The sequence below is a fragment of the Fusarium tjaetaba genome (assembly GCF_013396195.1).
Source record: "Fusarium tjaetaba strain NRRL 66243 chromosome Unknown NRRL66243_c0000077, whole genome shotgun sequence".
In the NCBI taxonomy this organism is placed as follows: Eukaryota; Fungi; Ascomycota; class Sordariomycetes; order Hypocreales; family Nectriaceae; genus Fusarium; species Fusarium tjaetaba.
In genome coordinates, this window is record NW_023501273.1 from 55,942 (window position 1) to 78,067 (window position 22,126).

At 49.3% G+C, this 22,126-nt stretch overlaps 6 protein-coding genes across 6 annotated transcripts; 3 read left to right on the plus strand and 3 right to left on the minus strand.

The window, feature by feature from the left end:
- Nucleotides 1-701: 701 nt before the first annotated feature.
- FTJAE_4090 (HNM1-choline permease) lies at nucleotides 702-2,640 on the plus strand (the record flags this gene model as incomplete). Its single annotated transcript, XM_037350459.1, has 9 exons — nucleotides 702-796; nucleotides 849-1,053; nucleotides 1,101-1,170; nucleotides 1,217-1,372; nucleotides 1,419-1,680; nucleotides 1,726-2,266; nucleotides 2,313-2,358; nucleotides 2,410-2,495; nucleotides 2,545-2,640. 9 exons carry the CDS (start codon nucleotides 702-704, stop codon nucleotides 2,638-2,640), a joined length of 1,557 nt encoding a protein of 518 aa, XP_037208770.1.
- Nucleotides 2,641-3,278: 638 nt separating this feature from the next.
- FTJAE_4091 (transcriptional regulatory) lies at nucleotides 3,279-5,413 on the plus strand (the record flags this gene model as incomplete). Its single annotated transcript, XM_037350460.1, has 2 exons — nucleotides 3,279-3,371; nucleotides 3,419-5,413. The coding sequence occupies 2 exons, from the start codon at nucleotides 3,279-3,281 to the stop codon at nucleotides 5,411-5,413; spliced, it is 2,088 nt and encodes a 695-aa protein (XP_037208771.1).
- Nucleotides 5,414-5,641: 228 nt separating this feature from the next.
- Nucleotides 5,642-6,831, minus strand: FTJAE_4092 (pectin lyase precursor; the record flags this gene model as incomplete). Its single annotated transcript, XM_037350461.1, has 2 exons — nucleotides 5,642-6,055; nucleotides 6,112-6,831. The coding sequence occupies 2 exons, from the start codon at nucleotides 6,829-6,831 to the stop codon at nucleotides 5,642-5,644; spliced, it is 1,134 nt and encodes a 377-aa protein (XP_037208772.1).
- Nucleotides 6,832-8,375: 1,544 nt separating this feature from the next.
- FTJAE_4093 (polyketide synthase) lies at nucleotides 8,376-16,232 on the minus strand (the record flags this gene model as incomplete). Its single annotated transcript, XM_037350462.1, has 9 exons — nucleotides 8,376-9,254; nucleotides 9,307-9,781; nucleotides 9,834-13,665; nucleotides 13,715-14,164; nucleotides 14,212-14,653; nucleotides 14,705-14,817; nucleotides 14,868-15,084; nucleotides 15,135-15,555; nucleotides 15,604-16,232. The coding sequence occupies 9 exons, from the start codon at nucleotides 16,230-16,232 to the stop codon at nucleotides 8,376-8,378; spliced, it is 7,458 nt and encodes a 2,485-aa protein (XP_037208773.1).
- Nucleotides 16,233-17,146: 914 nt separating this feature from the next.
- Nucleotides 17,147-17,920, minus strand: FTJAE_4094 (Methyltransferase; the record flags this gene model as incomplete). The annotated part of the gene is made up of 1 exon (XM_037350463.1): nucleotides 17,147-17,920. The coding sequence occupies one exon, from the start codon at nucleotides 17,918-17,920 to the stop codon at nucleotides 17,147-17,149; it is 774 nt and encodes a 257-aa protein (XP_037208774.1).
- Nucleotides 17,921-20,361: 2,441 nt separating this feature from the next.
- FTJAE_4095 (uncharacterized protein) lies at nucleotides 20,362-22,001 on the plus strand (the record flags this gene model as incomplete). Its single annotated transcript, XM_037350464.1, has 2 exons — nucleotides 20,362-20,701; nucleotides 20,746-22,001. The coding sequence occupies 2 exons, from the start codon at nucleotides 20,362-20,364 to the stop codon at nucleotides 21,999-22,001; spliced, it is 1,596 nt and encodes a 531-aa protein (XP_037208775.1).
- Nucleotides 22,002-22,126: the final 125 nt, after the last annotated feature.

Below are 22,126 nucleotides of genomic sequence, written 5' to 3' on the forward strand. Positions count from 1 at the left end.
CCAGCCAAGGACATACCAAGCCGGATACCGATCCTTCACTATCAAATCTGTCTTGTCTAGACAATTATTACCAGTTCCATCATCACCTGCCCGTAGATCATGGCAGAAATTACCCATTTCAGATATGCACGCTCAACCTCACCCAATCTCACCCAACCATCGCTCCAACAAAAGCAAGCCCCAATCAAAACCCATATGCCTTGTGACAAATCGCACGAATCACAGTATCAGGGCTTCCACGGCTGGAACTCTGTACTGCGGGGGCTCGACCGAAAAAACTAACCTCAAAGCGGTAATTTTAGTCTGATATTCCTTCTTCACCACCGAATTTGTTGAGTTTCGCGTAACGCCTCTGAGACTTGAGATCGTGCCGGTCTGGAACACCTTGCTTGCGGGCGCAAGAGAATCTGGGGTATTACGTTTTGAGTTGACACTGCTTGAAGCTCTAAGCCATATCGATGATGCGGGTGTAGCTTTCTCGGAAATCTACCTATCAAGTCGTTGGATCAGCGTCATACTACTGCCAATAAACAGTACCTAGCACTGCCTTATGTTTAACCGTTGATCTTATGCTTTGAAGGGGGGCATTTCCCCGCAATCTTTAGGTTCGCCGACTCGTGGCATATACAAGTCGAACGCCTAGCTCTTCATTCTCAAGAATTGCCATGTTTTAGTGAATAGCTCTCATCCAAAACATCACAATGACAGAAGTTACACATAATTCCCAAGGCGAAGGCCATCTACGGCCTCGCCTATCAAAGATCACGATGGTAGCCATGACCTTTGCCATTCTCAAGTGTGTCTCTCCCAATCTCTCCATCCAAATCATGTTCTGATGTGAATTCCAGTACGTGGATCTGCCTAGCGGGAAGTCTTTCCATCGTTCTTCCTTCTGGAGGATCTGTGGCTTTCTTGTATGGCTTTATTTTCTGTGTCTTGTGTAATTTTGCCCTGGCGGCTAGTTTGGGTGAGTTGGCGGCGATTTGGCCGACTGCTGGTGGGCAGTATCATTTCCAGTGGGCGTTGACTTCTGAGAAGTGGAGGAAGGTCATGGTGAGTTTCGTGATACGCGATTTCTGGGATAATGTTAACAAAAGCAGAGTTTTGCGGTTGGATACATTAACATTTTTGGATGGCTGACTCTCGTGACGACCGAGGGTTTCTTTGCAGGTTTGTGATACTACGCGATTGAGAGTACGAAAATTGACATTTATAGCACAATTCATATCGGCAGCATGCGTCGTGGCGTCCAATGGAAACTACGTCGTTGCAGCATGGAAGACGTACCTAATCTTCATGGCCGTCCTCACATTCGGCACTCTCTCCATGGCCTTCGGTAACCGAATCTTAGGTGCCTGGAACAATCTCGCCCGTAAGTCCTCCAAATTCCCAACTGCGAGTTCCAACTGACTTTGTAGTCTACTGGTCCATTCTTAGTGTTTTCGTCGCCAGCGTCGTCCTTCTTTCGACATCCGATAAAACCGACCCCGAATTCGTCTTTGCGACATTTGCGAACGAAACAGGCTGGAACGACGGAATAGCATGGATCTTAGGACTTTTGCAGTCTGCGCTGTCACTTATTGGATATGATGCTGTGCTGCACATGACGGAGGAGATGCCGACGCCGTCGAGGGATGCGCCTTTAGCGATGGTATATGCTGTTGGTGTCGGAGGAACAACGTAGGTCTCCCTCTTACAAAGCAGGGTATATGCTAACGAAAGCAGCGGAACAATATTCATCCTCGTTATGCTCTTCTGCCTCACCGACCTCTCCGGCATCGTCGCGACATCAACAGGCATGCCCATCGTCGAGCTCATCCTACAAGCGACTGGTAGCCGCGCCGGCACGACATTCCTCACGCTCATGTTAGCAATCTGCTTCATCCACGGAACCAACGGCTCGATCACCAGCGCCTCCCGACTCCTATACGCTATGGCTCGCGATAAAGGTACGCTGTATCACGAGTACTTTAGCCATATCCATCCCAGATGGGAAGTGCCCATCAGAACTATTGTTCTAACTTGGGTGTTCAACGCGATCTTTGGACTGTTGTACCTGGGACCGACTGTTGCGTTCAATGCGTTCATTTCAAGCTGTACGATCTTGTTGAACATGTCGTATGCTATTCCGGTTGCGACGCTTATTATTCGAGGCCGCGATACTTTGACGAGATTCCAGAGCGCGGATACACCCTGGAGGTTTGGAAAGGTTCGAGGGTTGATCATCAATTACGTTGCTGTTCTTTACGTCTTCATCACATCAATTGTAAGCCATACTCTCCACCAACACTACCAAGCTAACATGTGCGTAGTTCTTCTGCTTCCCGCCTGTTCTTCCAGTCGACGCCAGTTTAATGAGTACGTCTCCCAGCCTCTCTTCCCCTAATCATATGCTAACAACAGAGTCAGATTACGTCTCGGCTGTCATTGGCATCTTTGCCATTTTCTTAACGGGATACTGGGTCTTGTACGGAAAGAAGACATTCCAGGGCCCGGTAAGTTTCTTTTCACGCTCTCTGGGAATATTGCTGATGATTGTGACAGGATCTCGATGCGATTCTTGGAGAAAGACCGGACCTTGCCGAAGCGACGGATGAGTTGGCGATGGAAGAGAAGAAGGTTGAGAGTCCAACGGAGTGATGGGCTGTACCACAAGGGGCATTATATAGCTTACATTTAATGACTTGAATGAATTTTTATGATGAAACTGCCCCCAAATAGCCATCTCCAACAATCGGCATCGCATGCATCTCGTGCCGAGAGCTGTTGAGTTGGGTTAGCGGAAGCGCAGTGTCTTCATTGGCTCACCAAATTCCAGCTGTCCTAGCGGATGTCTCCGCCTGATCTAGCGAATACGCTTATCACCACTGACTAACAAGTACAGTAACACATTGTTATCCGTAGCTTTGCCCTCCTCGGAACTGTACCGGAACAAAATCATCTCGATGGTGACCCAATCCGACTGTGACAACTCAAGATATCATACTGTAGTGTCAGTGATCAAATGCCGAGCCCTACCAACACTTGAACCGTCTTCAATACGACGTAACCTGTCGGTCTTGCGGAGTTGCAAATCCGTCTCCAGCAAATCACAATCTAGCTTACCAATTCCGCGGCTCCCGCTAAACCAATCTTATCACCGCGCCCTCTAACTTCTGCGGGGAAGCCCAGTTCACTTTCGCTTCACTTCTTATCATCAATCACTGAGCACGGTTTCCCTCATCTCACCCTGCCCCATAAACTTGCTCAAACCCTGCGCAAGCTTAAACAAACTCACCATGGAGGAGCCCGAATCAAGTGCCAGGTCCACCGCCAAACGGAAGCTCCCCGTCAGATCGAGATCCGGATGCTTGACCTGCCGGACCAAACACGTAAGTCGATTTCCGAATGCCGGATGAGCGCGACTGATAAGGAATAGCTGAAATGCGATGAAGCAAAGCCTGAATGCCAGGTTTGTATATCGCGAGGTGTTCAGTGCGGAGGATATCAGCGCGGTCTGAGATGGTCTACCAAGCATGAAAAACCAGCTGAACTCGCTGAGCATAAATTTCGAACGTCGCCAAAGCAATCCTGCGGCACCAAGAAGCGTCGCGGTAGGCCGCCAAAACGACAACTAGATACTGCATCTACTGCATCGTTCACCACCGCTGGTTCAGTGTACAGCTCCAACGATGCGAACCAGGGAGTTTTTGGTGAATTCATGCTCAACACACAGCCTTTGGAGGCTCAACAAGATCCTCAGCTTGTGGAATCTGAAACGAGTCCAGCAGATGATTTCATTTCTCAATTCCCGCTTGATCTTCCTGTTGAAGGCCTTCCGATGTCAGAGTTTGAATGGACGCCGGACGCGCTGGATCTAGCGACACCGACATTTGATACCTTTTCCGATACAAGCACCGACCTCACTCTGTACCCAGTTCAGCAAAACTTCTCAACATTATTCGTTCCTCCACCGATAACAGATCTCTCAACCCAACTCGTTGAATACTGGTTTCGCGATATCTGCTCTTTATGGTCGCAGTATGACTCACCGACAAACTCGAATCGCATGCTAGCAACAACTCTATGGTCAACTTCGGAAGCTGTATCGACCAGTTTGCAGAGCATGTCTTCGGCGTATCTCTCATCCAAGATGCCGCATATGAAGAAGACTTCTATTGCTATGATGAAGAATGCCACTGATGTTATCGAGGCGGAACTTCGCGTCGTCAAATCATCCCCGAACCTCGATACTGTACCCATGGGTCTGATTTATGGGCTGTTCTGCATAGGCACTAGTATCTGTTGGCTAAACGCGACGCAATTGGGTATACCATTTCTTAGAGAAGCAAAAGCCCTTCTTCACCGAATAAACAAGCAGAAACGACGTCTTTCAGAGGAAGAGCGAAAATTACTAAACATCTTCAACAAAAGCTGGACGTACTGCGAGCTACTCCTCTCTGTCGTTTCAGACACGAACCCCTACATCACATACGAAGCAGAAGAAGTCGAGGATATCAGCGCAGATGAATATCCAACAGCGCTACCAACCGAACCTGTCGTCGACGACATGCCGCATCCATGGACCGGCGTTTCAAATACAGTATCAAGACTTCTGACACAGACGTTGAGACTGTGTCGTAATTATCGATATCACGTTAAACACCCTGGACCTTTTGCGACGCGCGATCACGCTACTACACTAAACATGATTGAAGAAGCTAAAACGTTGGAAGAAAAGCTCTTGGGTTTGGACTTTGAGTCAGCACCAGCGAACACCGAGACGGGAGATCAGAAAACACCATGCCGTCATCTAGTCAACGTCGCTGAGGCGTATCGTCTCGCTGGCCTTATCCATATCTACCAAACCTTTCCAGAACTGGTGCTTCTGAGATTGCCGGATAACCTCTCCGGTCCAGCAGACGCACACATCCCATGGGAAGAGTGCATCACACCACTAAGTCTCCGTCTAACAAAGTTGATTGAACAACTCCCCGCCGACTCAGGTAGTAAAATGACCCAGCCCCTTCTCTGCATCACCGCCAGCACCGGTCTACGCTTCGAACCCTCCGACACAACCTCAAATCCCGAAACACAAGCTCCTCTCACGACACCAACGCCTTTCGATCTTGGAAGCACAGAGCATTGTGGGTTATCAGATTACATCGGTCAACTCATCCAAGCAGACGAAGATATCGAGCGATTGTCTACAACTACTGCTACGGAGTCGCGGATGAAGATTGTGGAGGCGAGATGTTTTATCGTTGGGAGACTAGATGCGTTAGAGGCTTTGCTGCCGCCGAGACCGATTGTTGTGGCGAAGACATTGGTGCAGACGATTTGGAACGAGTATGATAAGGAGAAGACAGGGGCTGCGAGTGTGCATTGGATTGATGTCATGGAGGAGAATAATTTGCGGTCGTTGTTTGGATAGTGATACCCAGAATGAGAGCTCGGGATTGACCACAAAACTTCCCTTAAATGGTCTCGGATCACTTGCGAATTCAAACATGTTGAAACTAAAGTCTCTATATTAACTCATGTCTCTATATACCTCCGGCCAATAGAAGCTCGAAAGTTCGAGATTATATACATCGAAAGCAACATCTCCACCATCCAGTGATCCAAGAGGTCATCAATACCTCGTCAAAGCCACCGGTACTTAGATAGTTCCGAAGCCAGCACTGGCAGCAAGACCAGTGATGGAAGACACAGGCTTAGCCTCAGCAGCCTTGCCGCTGAAAGAGCTAAAGAAGCTAGAATCGGTACCAGACAGAGAACCAGAGTTGTCGTACTGGTTAACCTCGCAGACGTGACCGACACCGCTGGAGCAAGCAGCGTTGGCGGAAGCATCAGGGCTGGCAAAGATGGCGCCGGTGGATCCCTCCTCGATAGCGGCCTTGACGTCCTGGAAGAGGTTGCCCTCGGCGAGAATCTTGGCTTGGTCGCTGGTCTCGAAGGCGTGGCCAGAGTTGTCGGACCAGTAGTTGTTGACGGCGTGGAGGACGGTGTTTCCAGCGACCTTGGGGGCGCGGCCGGAGGTCTTGGTGATGTAGTTGTTCTTCATGGTGATCATCTGGTTATTGTTAGCATCGATACTGAGAGTGGAGATGGTTCAGGCTTGGAACTCACGTCGCTGGAACCGGTAAAGTACATGGACCAGTACTGGTGTCCGTCACAAGTAGCAGACCACTGGCTCTCGCCGTTGATGTGGTTGTTGGTGATGGAGACTCGGTTATCAGCATTGGTGCCAAGAACGATGTGCTGTCGGCCAATGTTGGACGTCGTGACGTGATCGATCCAAACAAGATCCGCTCCATCAAGGGTAATAGCGTCTCCGCCCCAAACATACTGAGGGTTCAGTTCAGTAATATGGATGTTCTGAATAATAATATTCTTCGTCCCCTTAATATAAAGACCCTTGCCCTTGATAACACCATTCGCACCAACACCAACAATCGACTTATCCGAGTTGACAACAATCGGGTTCAAGCCCGCCTTATCGTAGCTAACGTCGACCTTGGGGGCATCAGGCTGATAGTTGTTACACCAATCATCCTTGTTGATAGCCGTCTGGCAGCCCGAGCCCGTACCCCAAGGAGCACAGCCCTGCTCGGACGCAGTGCCCTCGGTACCGGTAAAGTCGAACTCCTGGTCGAGAAGGATGACGCGCGTGGTAGAGTCGCCAAGCATAGAGACCAGCTCATCGGTTGACTTGGGGTACGCGCCCTCGGCGCTACCGCCGCCTGTGACTTCGGAGGCGAAGCCCTCGGGGGTGCCGGTTACGCCGGCGGCGGAAACGTTGGAGGCCAGCGCGGCGACGGCCACGGAAAGGAGAGAGAGAGACTTCATGTTGAAGATGAGGGAAAAAAAGAATGTGGGAAAAAAAGAACAAGAAACGAACGAATGAAGAGCAGAAAATGGAATAAAGAGGAGAGTTAGTGGGAAGGCATTGGTATATTTATCTCAGCCAACTTGTTGTCTCGCAGGCTTTACCGTAAGCGGGGGGGAAGATCTCCTCCTAGAAATCTTCCAGAAAACAATGGTTCTGTTTTGTTAACTTGAAACCTGAGACAGGCCGTATCGCGACCTAGTCCTTAGGGAGCAAAAAAACACAAGACCTAAGTTTAGGGTGATAAAATAAACTCTATAAAAGGTATCCTAAACTCATCCTAAATTTATCCTAAGTTACCTAAATCTTTTTATCAGTTAGGCTCAAGGTCCCCAGTTTTATTTCCTCCCCTAGCCAGTTAACCACGCCAAGAGTAGCTGGAGGCCATTATTGGCGGACTTTTAATGTCGCTGTTTTATTCCGTGGAACTTCGGGACTATTTTGGGGATGTGAAACTCGACGACATGGTTGAGCTTGGGATTAAAGGGTTAGTCTTTTGTGGGGAGCGTGTTTCAATGATGCGAGTTGAAACGGAGGGATCAAGCTTCTTTAGCTTGATGCCAAGTCTTGCTAGATGTGATGGTGACCCAGTTGTAAGACGACTTGGGAGTATTTATCTAGACTCTACTAAAACACTTGACTTGAGCCTCATTCTATAAGTGTCTATTAAACTTTACCATCCTTGAATTGCTTCACTGGTGATCGAGGTTGATGACAGCGGAGCAGCATCCTGGTCAGAACAGTGGGCCAGTAGCAGGTCACCAGCACGGGTCACTTGTTTACGCACCACGGGACTTAATAATATGCTTATCCTGGAGGCGAAAAGCGATGAAACCTGGGTAAAATAGGGTTATTCGTTTCACATAAGAAGAAGCAATCAGCGCATGACTCTCGAAGCTTTATACCGGTGACTTGAATGAGTCGTGTACCAGGCTGAGCAGCTACGGCTGAAGACAACTACTCTTGATGACAGGTCTCTAGGATAATTAACGCAGCTTAGGATGGGTGATGCAATTCCTCGCAGCACCGAAATTAATGCGTGTATACTCCATAGATGAGCGGCAACGTGAGACCAGCCTTGGAATTAAACCGGATATATCATCCCTTCAGCCTCAAACACATTGGTGCGAAAAATATGATGCGGCAATCTAATCTATCGGGTGGTAATTATGATCAGCGCAGTGGATACACATTACGAAGTCCGGGATGTGGCTTTCCTAGGATCCGATTAAAGTGAAGCTGGCAGTATGCCTACCTTAGACCTGGCCCTCGAGAAGCAAGAAAACACCAGACCTTAATATAAGGTATTAAAATAATCTCAGTAAAAGACATCCTAAAGTTAGTAAAGATATGCTAAACATGTGTAAATTTACCTAAGTCTTTTTATCCTTTAGGATTAAGGTCCTAAGATCTCTTTCCTCCTCTGGCCGGCTTGCTAGCTGATAGATAGGAGAAAGGGTCACCAAGATCCACGGTTTACTACCCGAAAACTTCGTCAGATATCCTACCGACTCAGTTTCTCCCCCAATCTGGTTGCTACAATCCTTGCAACCTCCCTCAGCGATGCCGCCCCAATCATCTCCAACACACTGACCTGCAAACCAAATACTTGACTAAACCATCGCCGCAATTCAATCGCAGTAAGTGAATCGAGGCCCATCTCAGATAGTCTGAGGCTAGGATCAACAGGCCCATCTGGCCTGAGAAGAAAATCGTTAACCTTTGTGCCAATCTCGATAGATAGAAAGTCAATCGACTCTTCTTTCGACAAACTTTCATCTCCTTCACTGATTCTCTGTAGAAAGACCTTTAGTTGATTGCTTTCGCCTCGCATGTCGGTCTGATCTCCTGCTGGAAGGTTGTGATATGCGCCCATTCGACGATCACGGCGCCAATTGGTAGGATTCTTGGGATCGTCGAGGTGGAGATGAGACCTCATACCCATCACAATATGGCCGTTATCCTTCCAAGGCGACCACTCCCCTGAGCTTAAACTCTGGAAGGGTGCAGAATTGAACAAACAGGCCTCTACACTTTCAAGAAACTCCTTCTCCCTCACAGTGTGTAGACCCTGGAATTTAATGCTGCGAAGCGCTGATGGATTCTCTGCCAGGTATCCGACGTCTTCAATACCGCATATTGAGAGCACCGATGCGGGGAGACCAAGAGAGTGCCTATACTGGCAGAAGGACTCGGTGAATATGCATCCGGATTTGTAGTTGCCCTGTCCAGGCTGATCTGCAAATGTGACCGCGGAACTTGCTAGCCAGAAGTGGTCCAGGGGCTGGTCATGGAGCGCTTGATGGAGGTTCCAAGTCCCATTAACTTTGGGCGCGACGGCGGCTTTCCAATCCTCCCACTTCATTTCAAGCAGAGGAGAGTCCTATAACTAGATATCAGTACTGACTGCTGCAGGGTCTTTTTTGATGACTTACCCTTTGAACCATGGCGAGATGAAAGACACCTTTGAAGGGACACAGGGCCTTGCTGATGGCTTCTTCCACGTCCTGCAGATTACTGACACTTCCCTTGACTACAATGACATTGCACCCCATAGCTTCAAGTTCAACGGAAAGCTTGTTGCCCGTCATACCACCCCTTGACCTTGAGAGGAACACAAGATGCTTAGCCCCTCGCTCCACTAACCAGACTGCCAAGGCTCTACCAAGACCCCCCAATCCACCAACGAGAAGGTAAGATGCGAGAGGGTCAAGCTGTATGCTTTGGGTTGTCATTTTTACCTCAGGCTCCGATGAATCTGTAGACATCTCAAGGACCACCTTTCCCATGTGCTGGCCGTCTTGGAGGTATCGAAATGCCTGTTTGGCATCGCTGGCAGCGAAGGACTTGACAGGTCTCAGGGCTCTGAGTTTTCCTTGTCTGAAGAACTCAAGAGTTCCTTCCATGACACTGTCAATATATTAGCTCTAACCTTACGGACTTCGCCGAGGATGTAACTTACTCTTTTACCAACATAGGCTGCTCTCCTATCAGATAGTGCATATCTATCCCACAGTACGACCTGTTGTCCAAGAAGCCACTCATATCAAGCTGGCCACGTGAGGCCAGATCACGTTTTCCAAGCTCAAGGAGGGTACCAGACTTTGCAACGCATTTCCAAGAGGCATTGAGAAGATCGCCACTTAGAGAGTTCAAAACCAGGTTAACGCCTTGCCCAGCCGTTTGTTGCATCACGCCTTCCAGGAACGAAGCATCACGAGAGTGGAAGATATGTTCCCGCTGGATTCCATACTCCCTGACTAAATATTCCTCCTTCTCCTCGTTTCCAACCGTGGCGTATATTTCCCCCTCCATCATCTGCGCGACCTGGATAGCTGCGAGGCCGATACCGCCGCAGGCAGAATGAATCAACACACTCGTTCCCTTGCGCATCTTTCCTAGGTCAACTAATGCATATATGACTGTAGAAAAGCAACATTGGATCGTGGCAGCTTCCTCGAAGCTCATTTCGTCGGGAATCTTGTGCATGTAGTGGTGCTTAGCTGTGAAGTGAGTGGAGAAGCCACCACGGTAGCATATACTCATGATGCGATCTCCGATAGAAAAGCCAGTCACGGCGCTCCCGAGGCGTCTGACTACACCAGACACTTCGATGCCTGGAAATACATGTCGAGTATCAGAGGGGATTAGGCCCATAGCTGAGACAACGTCATGGAAGTTGAGGCCGGCGGAGTGAACTTTTACCTCGATCTCGTCCTCCATGATCGTGTCTGGAATCGCCGAAGCTACCCAGTTCATGGTATCGAGGGCTCCCGGCTTGTCGACTCGTAGAGTCTTCATTACCTCGCCGCGCTGGGTCTTGTCCCACGCTTCATCGGCAATACGAATTGGCTGGTACCGGCCAACACAGACTGCGCCGTCATGCACAACGTATTCTCTGTCTGGCTCAAGAGTCTCACTGTCTTGATCTTGGATGACTTTCTCAAAGACATTTACGATCAGAGTACCGAAATGATCCTCACTCAGGTCAATCTCTAGCGTGTAAAGATTCAGCCCGAGTTCGGATCGAAGAGTTCGAGTAACCCCCAGTGTTTGAGCTGATCTTGGATTTGAACACCCGGCTTGAGTCGGAGACATGAGCCACAAAACGTTGGTGGAAGCAAGACACTTTGTGAATTCTTGGAACTTGATAAACATTTTTTCTGAAATGTTGTCAAAGAAAGCGGATTCCAAGTCCATACATGATATAACATCACGATCTTGGGGAATTTGATCTCCAATAGTGCGTAATGTGACATTCCAACCCCTAGTTTTCAGTGCAGTTGAGACATGGGTGGCTGGATAGCTCTGGGGATACTGGGCTAGTAGGGTAACGGAAGAGGGATCAATTGCCACAGAAGGTTCCTTGCTTGCTACTATGACAGAGCAATGCCGATATGGCTCTTCATCGTCATAGACAGCTACATCGACTCCACTGTAGCCAGATCTCTTCAATTCCTGCTCCCATCGTGATACGGGCACGTAAGGCTGATCTGGTCGATCATCCTGCTCACCCAACCACCAACCAGAAAAGTTGCCAAACACAAAGTTAGTCAACCGCGATAGACTGCAAACTTCTGTCATGACGAGCATGCCATCTGGTTTGAGTAACACTCGAATATTCCTCAACGTCTCGTAGAGCGAAGGTGTAGCATGCAACACGTTGGCTGCGACGATGAGATCATAAGTTCCGCTCTGGAAGCCTTGCTCCACAGGATTCTGGGATACGTCGAGGACCTTGAAGTCCATGTTTGAAGCACCGGAGAAACGACCCTTGGCAGCGGGAAAGAAGCCAGCAGAAACGTCTGTGAAAGTATAGGCCGAGTAAGCTGGCAGACCGTGTACCTGCGCTAGGCCTCGGAGGATAGTCTCGGTAGTGCCTCCTGTCCCAGCTCCAACCTCGAGGATTCTAAGAGTAGGGCGAGTATGTGAAAGAATGTGCAGAAAGCTTGAGTAATCGAAGGTCATGGCATCATAGATATCTGCCAAGACATTGTCTTTGAGCAATGTCTCGATAGTTGCTGCTTTTCCAGTGAATAGGTTTTCCACATCATCAAAGAGGAGTCGGAGTCCGATAGTGAGCGCCTTCTGCGGCATCTCTAGCAACTTGGTGGTGATTTCTTCGATCTTGGAGAGCCTGTACTCCTGTGAAGTATCAAGAAGCTGCCGCGAGTTACTGACTAGTTTGTATTCTCCTGATGCGGCACAGTCAAGCTGTTTCTTGAGCCAGTCTCTGAACTTGGTGAAGTGAGGCTGGCATGGCTCAAGAGATTTGATCTTGTCCACAGTTTCGATGATGCAAAGAAGAGTCAACTCCTCTTGAAGATGGCACTCACTTCTGTTGATAGACGGTGGAACAAAAAGTGTTGAGAGGTCTACAAAATCAATGTGCGGTAGCCAGGTGAGTCTCGAAGCGGCGTGTGCATCAAGTGCCTCAAGCGGAATGTCTTCTCCAAGGGCCCTTAAGCTTATACCTGAAGCACGCAGGGCTATGTTACCGCCAGCATCAAGCTCAACGCACGATGCTGTTCCATGAAGTCTCCATGCTTTGGCATCCATGAAATCTGAGCCTGTGCTAATCTCAACTTCTTCAATGGCTGTAGGTACAACGAGTTCAGCAATGTTTCTCGCCAGACCCCTCGCTTCAGATACAAGAAGTAACTGGAGACCGGTGTCTATAGTCGCTGGATGTAGAGTGAATGCAGACTGATTCTGCTTGGTCTTGTTGGAGACGCAACCGTAGACGAGGTGTTCTGAAGGAGAAACCGTTACGTCTAGCAGACCACGAAACTCCGGGCCATAGACAAAACCAACGTAAGCAAGTTGACTATATATGCGCGCACAATCAACTCGCCGAGGTAGTACTTCCGGAGTCCAATCTGTAACCCTGGCTTTTTCAAGAATGCTGACTTGTCCCGTGCAGTGCTTGGTCCAACATGAACTGTCGTACGACGATATCGTAAATTCGTACCATGTAGAGTCCTCAAGGTCGTTGAGCTGGTGAATGCGCAAGCTGGTTGAAATTTCAACCGAGTCAGAAAGCAGAAGAGCTTGATGAGCAACGACATGTCGCAGACGGTAGCTCCCACCAAGAGGAGACTGAGTGACTTGCCTGATGGCTTCACCAGCGATAGCAATGTACCCAGCGAATGGAAAAACCACGTCTTGATTCAGTTTATGATCCATAAGCCATGGAATATCCTCAAGACTAAGAATGTTTCGCCATTGAGGTTCCAGATCTGATCCCTCAAAGTTGCGGGACCCCAGAAGGCAGTGCTGAGGGTACTCTCTGGACCGCCAGGCCTTTGAAATGCGACTCTCAGACCAATGTGTTGCACTGTGGTCCCAAGGATAAGTTGGTAAGCCTGATATGGCCTTTGAGTTGGGGAACAGCGATGCGAGGTCAAGAGCCATGCCATGCTGGTAAAGTTTGCCTACTGCACTAAGAAAGACGGCTGAAGAATTTTTGTCTCGAAGTTGGGAAGAGATGTAGTGACAGGGTTGTAAAGAGGATGAACAGATCTGCCTCAGAGGTCCAGCCAAGGCAGAGTGCGGTCCAATTTCTAAGAAGAGGCAGTTTTGCTTGGCTGCAAGCAAGTTTGACACAGCCGTTGAGAACTTGACCGACGACGTAAGATTCTGGGTCCAATATGACGGATCACGAAGAGATGCATCTGCCAACTCAGTGGTGACAGTGGAGAACATCTCAATGGTGGAGGAGATAGGACCAGCATGCTTCGGGAGTTCAGATTCGATAAGATGTTGGTACTCGGCACTCAAGGGTAGCATATGTTCTAAAGGATTGTCAACAGAGACACTAACATGTGGTATGAAAAGACTCACGTGAGTGATAAGCCATATCTACCTTGAGTAGACGAGCAAACATGTCAGGATCAGCCTGTTTGATCACTTGAACAACTTGAGCGACACTATGCGCATCTCCGGAGATTGTGCTACTTTCCGGGCTGTTCTCACAAGCCACTACAACACCATCAGTTAGATACTCGGAAATGCCCTGGACTCCCATCCCGACGGCCGCCATGCCGCCTCGAAGGTTCTGCTTTGTTGTCACATATCCACGATAGTATGCAATAATAATGGCTTCTTCCATGGAGATGTGACCAGCTGCGTAAGCACCGGCTATTTCCCCACTGGAATGGCCAACAATAGCAGAGGGAAAGAGTCCCAGGCGGGAAAACTTGTTAACCAGTGCCAACTGAATAGCAGTGCAAAGTGGCTGTGATAGCTCAGCCTTGTTTATTTGTGACGTTTCCGCAGGCTTTAGGAGTTCATCTATTTTCTGTTAGCATCCTGTGGGTCGTTTAATTCTGGCCCATTACCTATGAGGTTCCAGCTCGGCGCAAACTCAAGCTTCTGGATGACTGAATCCATGGTGTTCAAGTCGCTGCGAAAAGTTGTATCGCTTTCGATGAGTTCTTTCGTCATAAGAGGCCATTGCGCGCCTTGGCCACTGAAGACAAATACCAGAGACAGAGGCCCAGGAGGGATTTTGGACAGACTTGAGACTTCGGTTGACTTTTCATGTTGAGAGACAATGAACGCTCTATGGGGTAGATGCTTACGGTGCGTTGCAAGGGTGAAGCCGAGGTCGGAGATGCCATTGGGGTTGCTAGCTGCCCATTTCTGATGGTTGCTGATATGCCTCTGGAGGGAGGATGCCGTGTTGGCTGACAATAGAAGCAAGGAAGGGGGTATAGCGCTTTGTTGGTCGACAAAGGCTGGAGCCTCCTCTTTTTCCGAAGTATATGCCTCAAGAATCACCTGGGAGAGATTCAGTTAAAAGGAAATAAGGAGAATAGCGTAGAGGCTTACATGAGCATTGCTTCCCCCGATTCCAAAAGAGTTGATGCTGACTCTTTTTAGGCGATCTGACGGAAATGGTGTTGGACTGAGTGGAACACTGAGATTATACTTGGAGAAGGGGACTTGACCGTACGTTAGAAAACCATGAACGATAAAAGCATGGTAGGCTTACTATTAGGGTTGGGGTTCACAAGTTTGATGTTGGGCGGAATTGTCTGATGCTCCAGGGCGAGAACACACTTTATGACAGACGATAACCCTGCGGAACCCTCTGAATGCCCGAGATTTGGTTTGACTGAAGTGATCAAAACCTCCTTCTCTCCCCCAAAGACTTTCCCTACGGCTGCAGCCTCGATAGGATCACCCGTTGGTGTCCCAGTACCATGGCACTATTCTCATTAGCCCATCTTCTCCAAGCCAAATGGCAGTGACAGCTTACCTCGACAAATGCAGTATCCTTCGGATCGAGCCCATTATCACAGTACGCCTTTCTCGTCAGAGCTTCGTGGGCCGCCCCATTCGGGGTGACGAGGCTAACACATTTCCCATCGCAATTCACAGCCGTGCCTTTGACAATAGCTCTTATCGGATTGCCATCGCGGATGGCATCAGACAAGGGCTTGATGTAAACAGCTGTTATGGCTTCTGCACGAGCATAGCCGTCGGCGGCAGCGTCAAAGGTCTTGCATGACGCATCAGGGGCGAGCACTTCACCAGATGACATTGTTGCTGTCAGCGCTGGTGTCATGATCATGTTGGCGCCTCCAACAATTGCGCTTGAGGCATCGCCTCTTTGGATGGCGCGACACGCTTCGTGGAGCGCTACTGCTGAGCTGGAGCATCCCGTCTTTATGACCATGCTACTCAATGTGTCAGCGTGGTTGAAAGCGTGAGAGGTGGAAACGTACCTTGGTCCTCGGAAGTCATATTCGTACGAGATACGATTGGCCATCATGAGATCTGCACCTCCAGTTGTAGCATATAATCCTCCTTGGAGAGGCTCCTTGGCATTCATGATTAACCAGTCATCCCCAAAAGTGCCAACGTAGCAACCGACTTGCTTTCCACGATAATGAATCTCTCCTGCATCTTCAAGACATTCATGGGTCACTTGCAGCAAAAGTCGCTGCTGCGGATCAACTCTCTCAAGTTCATTCTTCGTCAATGAGAAGAAAGACGTGTCAAGGCGCGAGAGGTCGTCTTCGATGAAATAGCCGTGTCTGGTCTTGATGGAGTCTTTACCTCCAAGGCTGTCGTTGAATCCATTGATGTTGAAGCGGCTGCTGGGAATGGGACGTCTAGCATCGAGGCCATGGTATAATAGGTCCCAGTAATCTTGGCAGTTGCTTATTCCTCCTGGAAGACGCAATGCGATGCCGCAAATGACAATTTGAGGCGCTTCTTGGGTATCAGGAACTGGGTTTCTCTCTCCATCGTGGGGATGCTGCTCGTTGATGGCATTATCGCGATGAGGTGCTTCGCTACTGTTGACGATATTTGCATCGGCATCCATATCTCTACAAGATTGATCATCCATGGTCGCTACTGATAGTTCTTTGCAATTATGCAATAAGACGATCGAACGAGGTGTATAGTTTGCTGGATTCTGGCGTCCAACACAGCCATGAGGCCCCCAACTGGACTTGGCATAAATATCAAGATCTTCTCTCAGAAAAACACGCCAGGTTCATCCGGCAGAGATTTCTCCATATGCCGTGCATCTCCATCTACGTATCTAGCGCCTATTTCTCGCTTACTGACCCATAGAGTAGTGTATATCTAAAACTGCTTGCAGATCTTGTTAAGCCATCATCTGTTGACTTCTGTGGCTTGGTGCACAGGTCTACAGCATAAGATCCCAAGACCTGTTTAAGTTAGCACTGAGATATTACATTCCGCTGTGGCGGAGATCATACGGCCAGCGCCGATATCACGGCAGGAGTACGGGTCATGCAAGTGAGCAGCCACTTGGATCTGCGGTAATAAAATGCCTCGATCTTGGGTACCTCTCCCGCTTGTGGTTATACAACATAACATCGGACCTCAGATCTAGGTTCTAGAGCATGGGAATTTTGTCCCAAGAATAATAAGGCATCGTGTCGCTATATTATTGGACTCGAGGTGCTGAGATCAACCCCCCGCCTTCAAAGGTAACACACAAGACTCGCGTAACATCACTCACTCGAAAGCTCGTATTCTCGTAGACTGTTCTGGCAGTATTGTTTCACTTGCCCGTATCTATACATTGTGCTATTGTTCCGTGTATGGATGCGTAAGACATCGAGGTTTCACCGCTGGAGATATTGTCAGGTTTTCTGAGCGAGCACCGATGTTGCAACCCCGCAAGCTAAGAACACAATCTTAATTCCTTTGGGGCATATGATTATGTAGAACATGAAACAGCATTCCATACCCTACTCTCAGGAAACTCCCACACAATGACAGAGCCTATCACTCACTGGCTTCTATCAACACCCCGGTCCCATCACGCGGCTTCGATGCCTTGAACACAAACATCATAGCCACAACACTCGTCTCAACCTCCTCAAACCCCGCTTTCAAAGCCTCAGCCAAAACGTTCGGATCATCCTGCCAATTGTCAAAAATACCTCTCTTGTTGTAAAACCCAAGCATGAAAGCAGCTGCTCTTCCAAGCGGCTTCTCGCTCTTCACCTTGAACCCACCATCATCAGTCCTCTCCCACTGCTTCCCCAATACCGTGCACCCTACCAAAACACCATCCTTGGTCAAGAGACTCTGTGCATTGGCGATGGCGTTTGCTTTGCTGGCGGTTGGCCGCGGCATGTGATGCATGACGAGAAACAGAGAAGCAGATGTGAACTTTTGGGATGCGAGAGACTCGGGAAGTGGCTGTGCGGCGTCCGCGTGGACACAATCAACTTGTACTTCGGGATACTTGGACAGAACACGCTGTCTCGCTGTTGCGAGAGAATGCTCACTCAAGTCGACCAGCGTCAGGTGCTGATCTTTCGGATCGCGGCCAAGATCCTTGATTGCTCCTCTTGGAAAGTACCCAGTCCCAACTCCAATGTCAACATGTCTCTTGGAGAAGTTATTGGAGAATAAAGGGCGAAGATTGTTTTGTGCAGAGCAGCGCCAGATGAAAGGAACAGAGACACGCAGGATCAGAATATCGTAAAACGGGAGTGTAAATGGCGTGCACCACGAGGCCGCAGTGTTTGCGGTGCGCTGGAGGATTGACATTGTAACCAAGGATGGGGTTGGTCTGTAAAATGGGGTCGTGTGTCTGTGGAGAGCGGTCCTGTCTGAAATACTTGGGCTGGTGAACTTCTATTTTCCGAGCAGAGATGTTGAATGTACAAGCAATGGCTTCTGGGGAAGACTGGCCACGTACTTTCCAGGCCGAGACATGAACACTGCATCTTGTGTTGTCTGTGTTCCCTGATGTGGCCTCGGCGGACATCGCCGAGAGGGTCTGGACAGTTGGGAATGTGGTCCTTACACAACATGTTTCTAGAGTGAGAGTTTGCGACCGGGGAAGCAGTGTAACTGTGGCCTTGATCAGATGCCTGGCCGCAAGCATGCTAAGTGGAGGGAGGGAGATCTCCACGGCGGCAGATCCCAGAGAGATCCGATGGGCAGCGAGAGAAGGCAGCATACTGCACATCTATGGGTGAGCAAAGAGCCATGTCTCATCGGCAAGACTAACATGCTATGGCTTTGGTCTCATTCGGTGTAGGGACATACTGCATCTAGCATTGGGCATGAATGCCTGTTGGATCATTGGAGTGCATGGTCACGACCCAAAGAGAGATGACCAAAGGCCCCGATGGCATGTCGATTGCTTCTCGTGTGATCACTGCAGCTCGGGGAAGTCCTGGCACGATTGAGCGAGCTGTCCTACCTGCAACTACCCTAGCTTCGATGACAGTCGGTTTAGTAGAGCCCACAGTGCATCTACATAGTTGCCAATCTCACTATTATCTAGCACATACGACCATAGGTAGTGGAAAATACGGGATCNNCCCGCTGTTGTATGTTTTTTGCCTGTCTCGACAAGTGGAAGAAGCGCTATTCTTTTTGGTGGACCTGAGTGGGACGGCGAGGGTCGATGTGGGGGCGATGTTGCTGTTGAAAGGATGCTCGAACTAAGATACTACGGGGCGAAGTATAGTGGGCTAGCTATTGAGAACACGATGTCGTTGCAAGATTATCACGGATTTGAGTCACTTGGAGTGGATGTTTCGCGATGGTATGAAGCGGTCACGCGTATCGCAGCAGGACCAAAGCCTTGATTGGGGTCTCGCTGTTCAACGCCTGCGACGGTCCAAGGGCGATAATTTCGGTGAACAAAGCGCAACCGAGACTTTGGACAATGAACAGGCGGCGTTTCTTTCGCATTCCACACCTGTGCGCTGGCATTATTGTTGGATATTATGGAATCGGCATTGGAGTGGGCAGATCGCGTTCAATCGGCCGAAGGGGTTATGGCGCTGGTAATGACGAAGGGCATGCTTAGGATCGTGAGTAGGCGAACAAATGGAGGATGTTCGTTTCACGTATTGTGCAATGTCTTGGCCTACAATGTTGATTCGGGAGTGAACGTCATGGCTCATGCCGGCCGCACTGAGCTCCCGTCTGTTGTAGCCTCGCAACAGCGTTGAAGAACAGATCAACAGGGCGCTGGAGAGAGGCTGTCGCGCCCATATAGCTGCCCCCGTCGAGGTATTCGCGTATGCTGGCAGGAACCAGTCAGCGGTGGACTCGTTCAGAGCATTATGTCACTCTTCTGATCTACAGAATGCTCCCATCGCGCAACGCGCAGGGCCGGTGGGTGATGGCATGCGATCGGGTGACCGCGCAAGATGCTCGGATGAGGAGCAGAAACACAGAAGAAGCATTCGTCAAGAGCAGACGATATTGTTCGACGAGGGGGGTAGGACATGTAGGTATCGCTCGATCGTTTAGGGCTTGTAGTGGAGGATGGGACGGGGCTTTCGAGCGTCGAGCGCTGGTGCCTGGTTCGATAAGATCAGGCGGGCATGGGAGATGGTGTTGCCGCATCGTGATTCACGTCGTGAGAGACTGTTGCTGATGAACTGCCGTCGTCGACAAATGCGTGCTTCTCCCAGTTGCCTCAGAGCATGGGTCAAACTAAGGAGAACCCCGGATTAATCTTGCCCCGAGCTTACTGGGGTCTTTGTTACTCCCATTACCCTGCAGCAATCTTTAAATTTAGGAGGATGAATCGCCACAGAAGTCGTGGTGCTGTTTGAAGCTTAAAAGGATGTCGGGCAATAGTTTCTCAAATTTTGGCCGTGATTTGATTCAAAAATGAGTGCCTATAGATAAGATAGAGAGGCCCTGTTCAAAGTGTTAACCTTCTCGCATTCATTTGACTCCATGCGATAAAACTTATCGTAGATTTACAGGGTTCACGCAGCGATCTCTACCCCGCGTCACAACAACTCACTCTGATTTGCTAGGAGCAAATGCCCCGCTGCGGGCTTTAACATCAGACGCGTCTGAAAAGAACGACGTCATCGTCGATCGCCAAGGTTTGCATCACGATCTCAAAATCGCCTACAGAATCGTCACTCATTTTGCGCCCGCATCAACAAATCTTCATTCCCATTCCACCATCACCTTTACATCACCACCAAAACAATATCGCAGATAATTCGATGGATTTCTCCTGTCACGTCCGCATAAACAACGAATCCCCAGAGGATCTCCTCCTCGAAGACTCTGGCCTCGAGAGCGGAGACTGGCCATTACGTCAGCCCCTCAATGTCATCGAAGCAGGTACCCAACAGACCATCTACCTCGCGCAGCCGAGCTGGGGCGGTTCAAAAGCATGGGTCACGTATGAAGCGAGGTACGGACAGGGATGGAGGAATTTCACGCTCGAGTTTGAGTGTCCTGCTATGCCGCTCTCAAAGAACCATGTCAAGGTGAAGGATTGCTCGAGGGTTTTTGAGATTGAAATTACGGATGTTCAGGAGCGAGGGAGTCCTTTGACTGGTAGGTCTTGAGTTTTTGTTATTGAATGTGTGCTGACGGGTTAGCGAATGTAACGATTCGCATGGATGCGAAAAAGTCTATGGTTACGAAGAGCGACGACATCCGGGCAAACTACGACATCGGCGTCGGCGTCTCGTTCCCCACGAAGATGGACATCAAATTCCCCGTTCACGAAAGTATCGTCGTAGCAGCCTTTATCGAATCCGACATGACTTTCCCCCGCGGAACAGTCTACAACAACATCAACGACAAACAATGGGAATTCTTCCGCGGCGTAGTCTGGAACGACGATCCCTCCTGTCTACTCTTTGAAGATGTCACTGAAGACAATCGCATGTTTGGCTTGGGCGTCGAGTGGTTAAACGCTTTCAAGTTCGGCGATGAGAAGTGCATGACCAAGCGATCACACATGGGAGATCTTCAGTTCTTTCACGGTATGGGTTCAGTGATGGGTGAGAAACCGGAGAAGACGCGCAAGAATATCATGACCTGGATGGAGGTTATGTATAAGCTTGCATGCGGCGATCAGGGCATTTCCGAAGACGACATCCTCGACGACGTCCTGCCGGATTTCTTCACCGAAGAAACCGTACCCGCGAAATCCGACTCCCTCCGCGATCTTATCCTCGCTACAACACCGAAATACAAAGATGCCAATATCCGCAAACGCGCATTCGGTATTTGTCTCCATATGATCTCCGACTCCTACGCCCTAGGCCACACGCAGCGCCGTCTGCGCAACCCCTCTGACCTCATCGAGCGCGATACCGCAGGATACATTCGCTTCAAGCCTGATACCTACGGGGACTGGGGCTCTATTCTCTGCTTCCACACATACAACGACCAAGACGGTGATCGTCACTCTCACTACGATGATAAAGACGGCGAACAAGATCCTGTGCCGAGGGACGTCACCACCTTCAATGAGATGATCGGCGCAAGAAATGCTATTCAGGGCTGCACGGAGATGATTAATCTGTTTATCAAGAAGACGCCGTGGAAGGAAGGCGTGAAGAAGGTTTTGGAGGAAGAGATTTTCGTGCTGGATAGGGATGCTAAGCCTTCTGATCACTTCACTGATGAGAGTGTTGTTTCGTATGTTTATGCGCAGAGGTATGAGGAGATTGAGTATCGGGCGGGTTTGGAGAGGAAGCTCGCTTCTTTGGAGGAGGGTGGATTGATTACGCAGAAGAAGGGCGACAAGTCAAGGGTCGTTCCGGCGTTGGCGATGATTTGTCTTTTCTTCAGCGCAATGTTTTTCACGTTCCTTACTATGAGGATTCATGGGCTTATGTATTAGTGAATGATGATTTAGGACTGAGGGCAAGGACAGAATGGGATATTGGGTTAACGGCACAGGGACAGCGTTGCATTTATTATTATACCACTCCAAAATTGATAATTTGTAATACTGTAACCCAATAT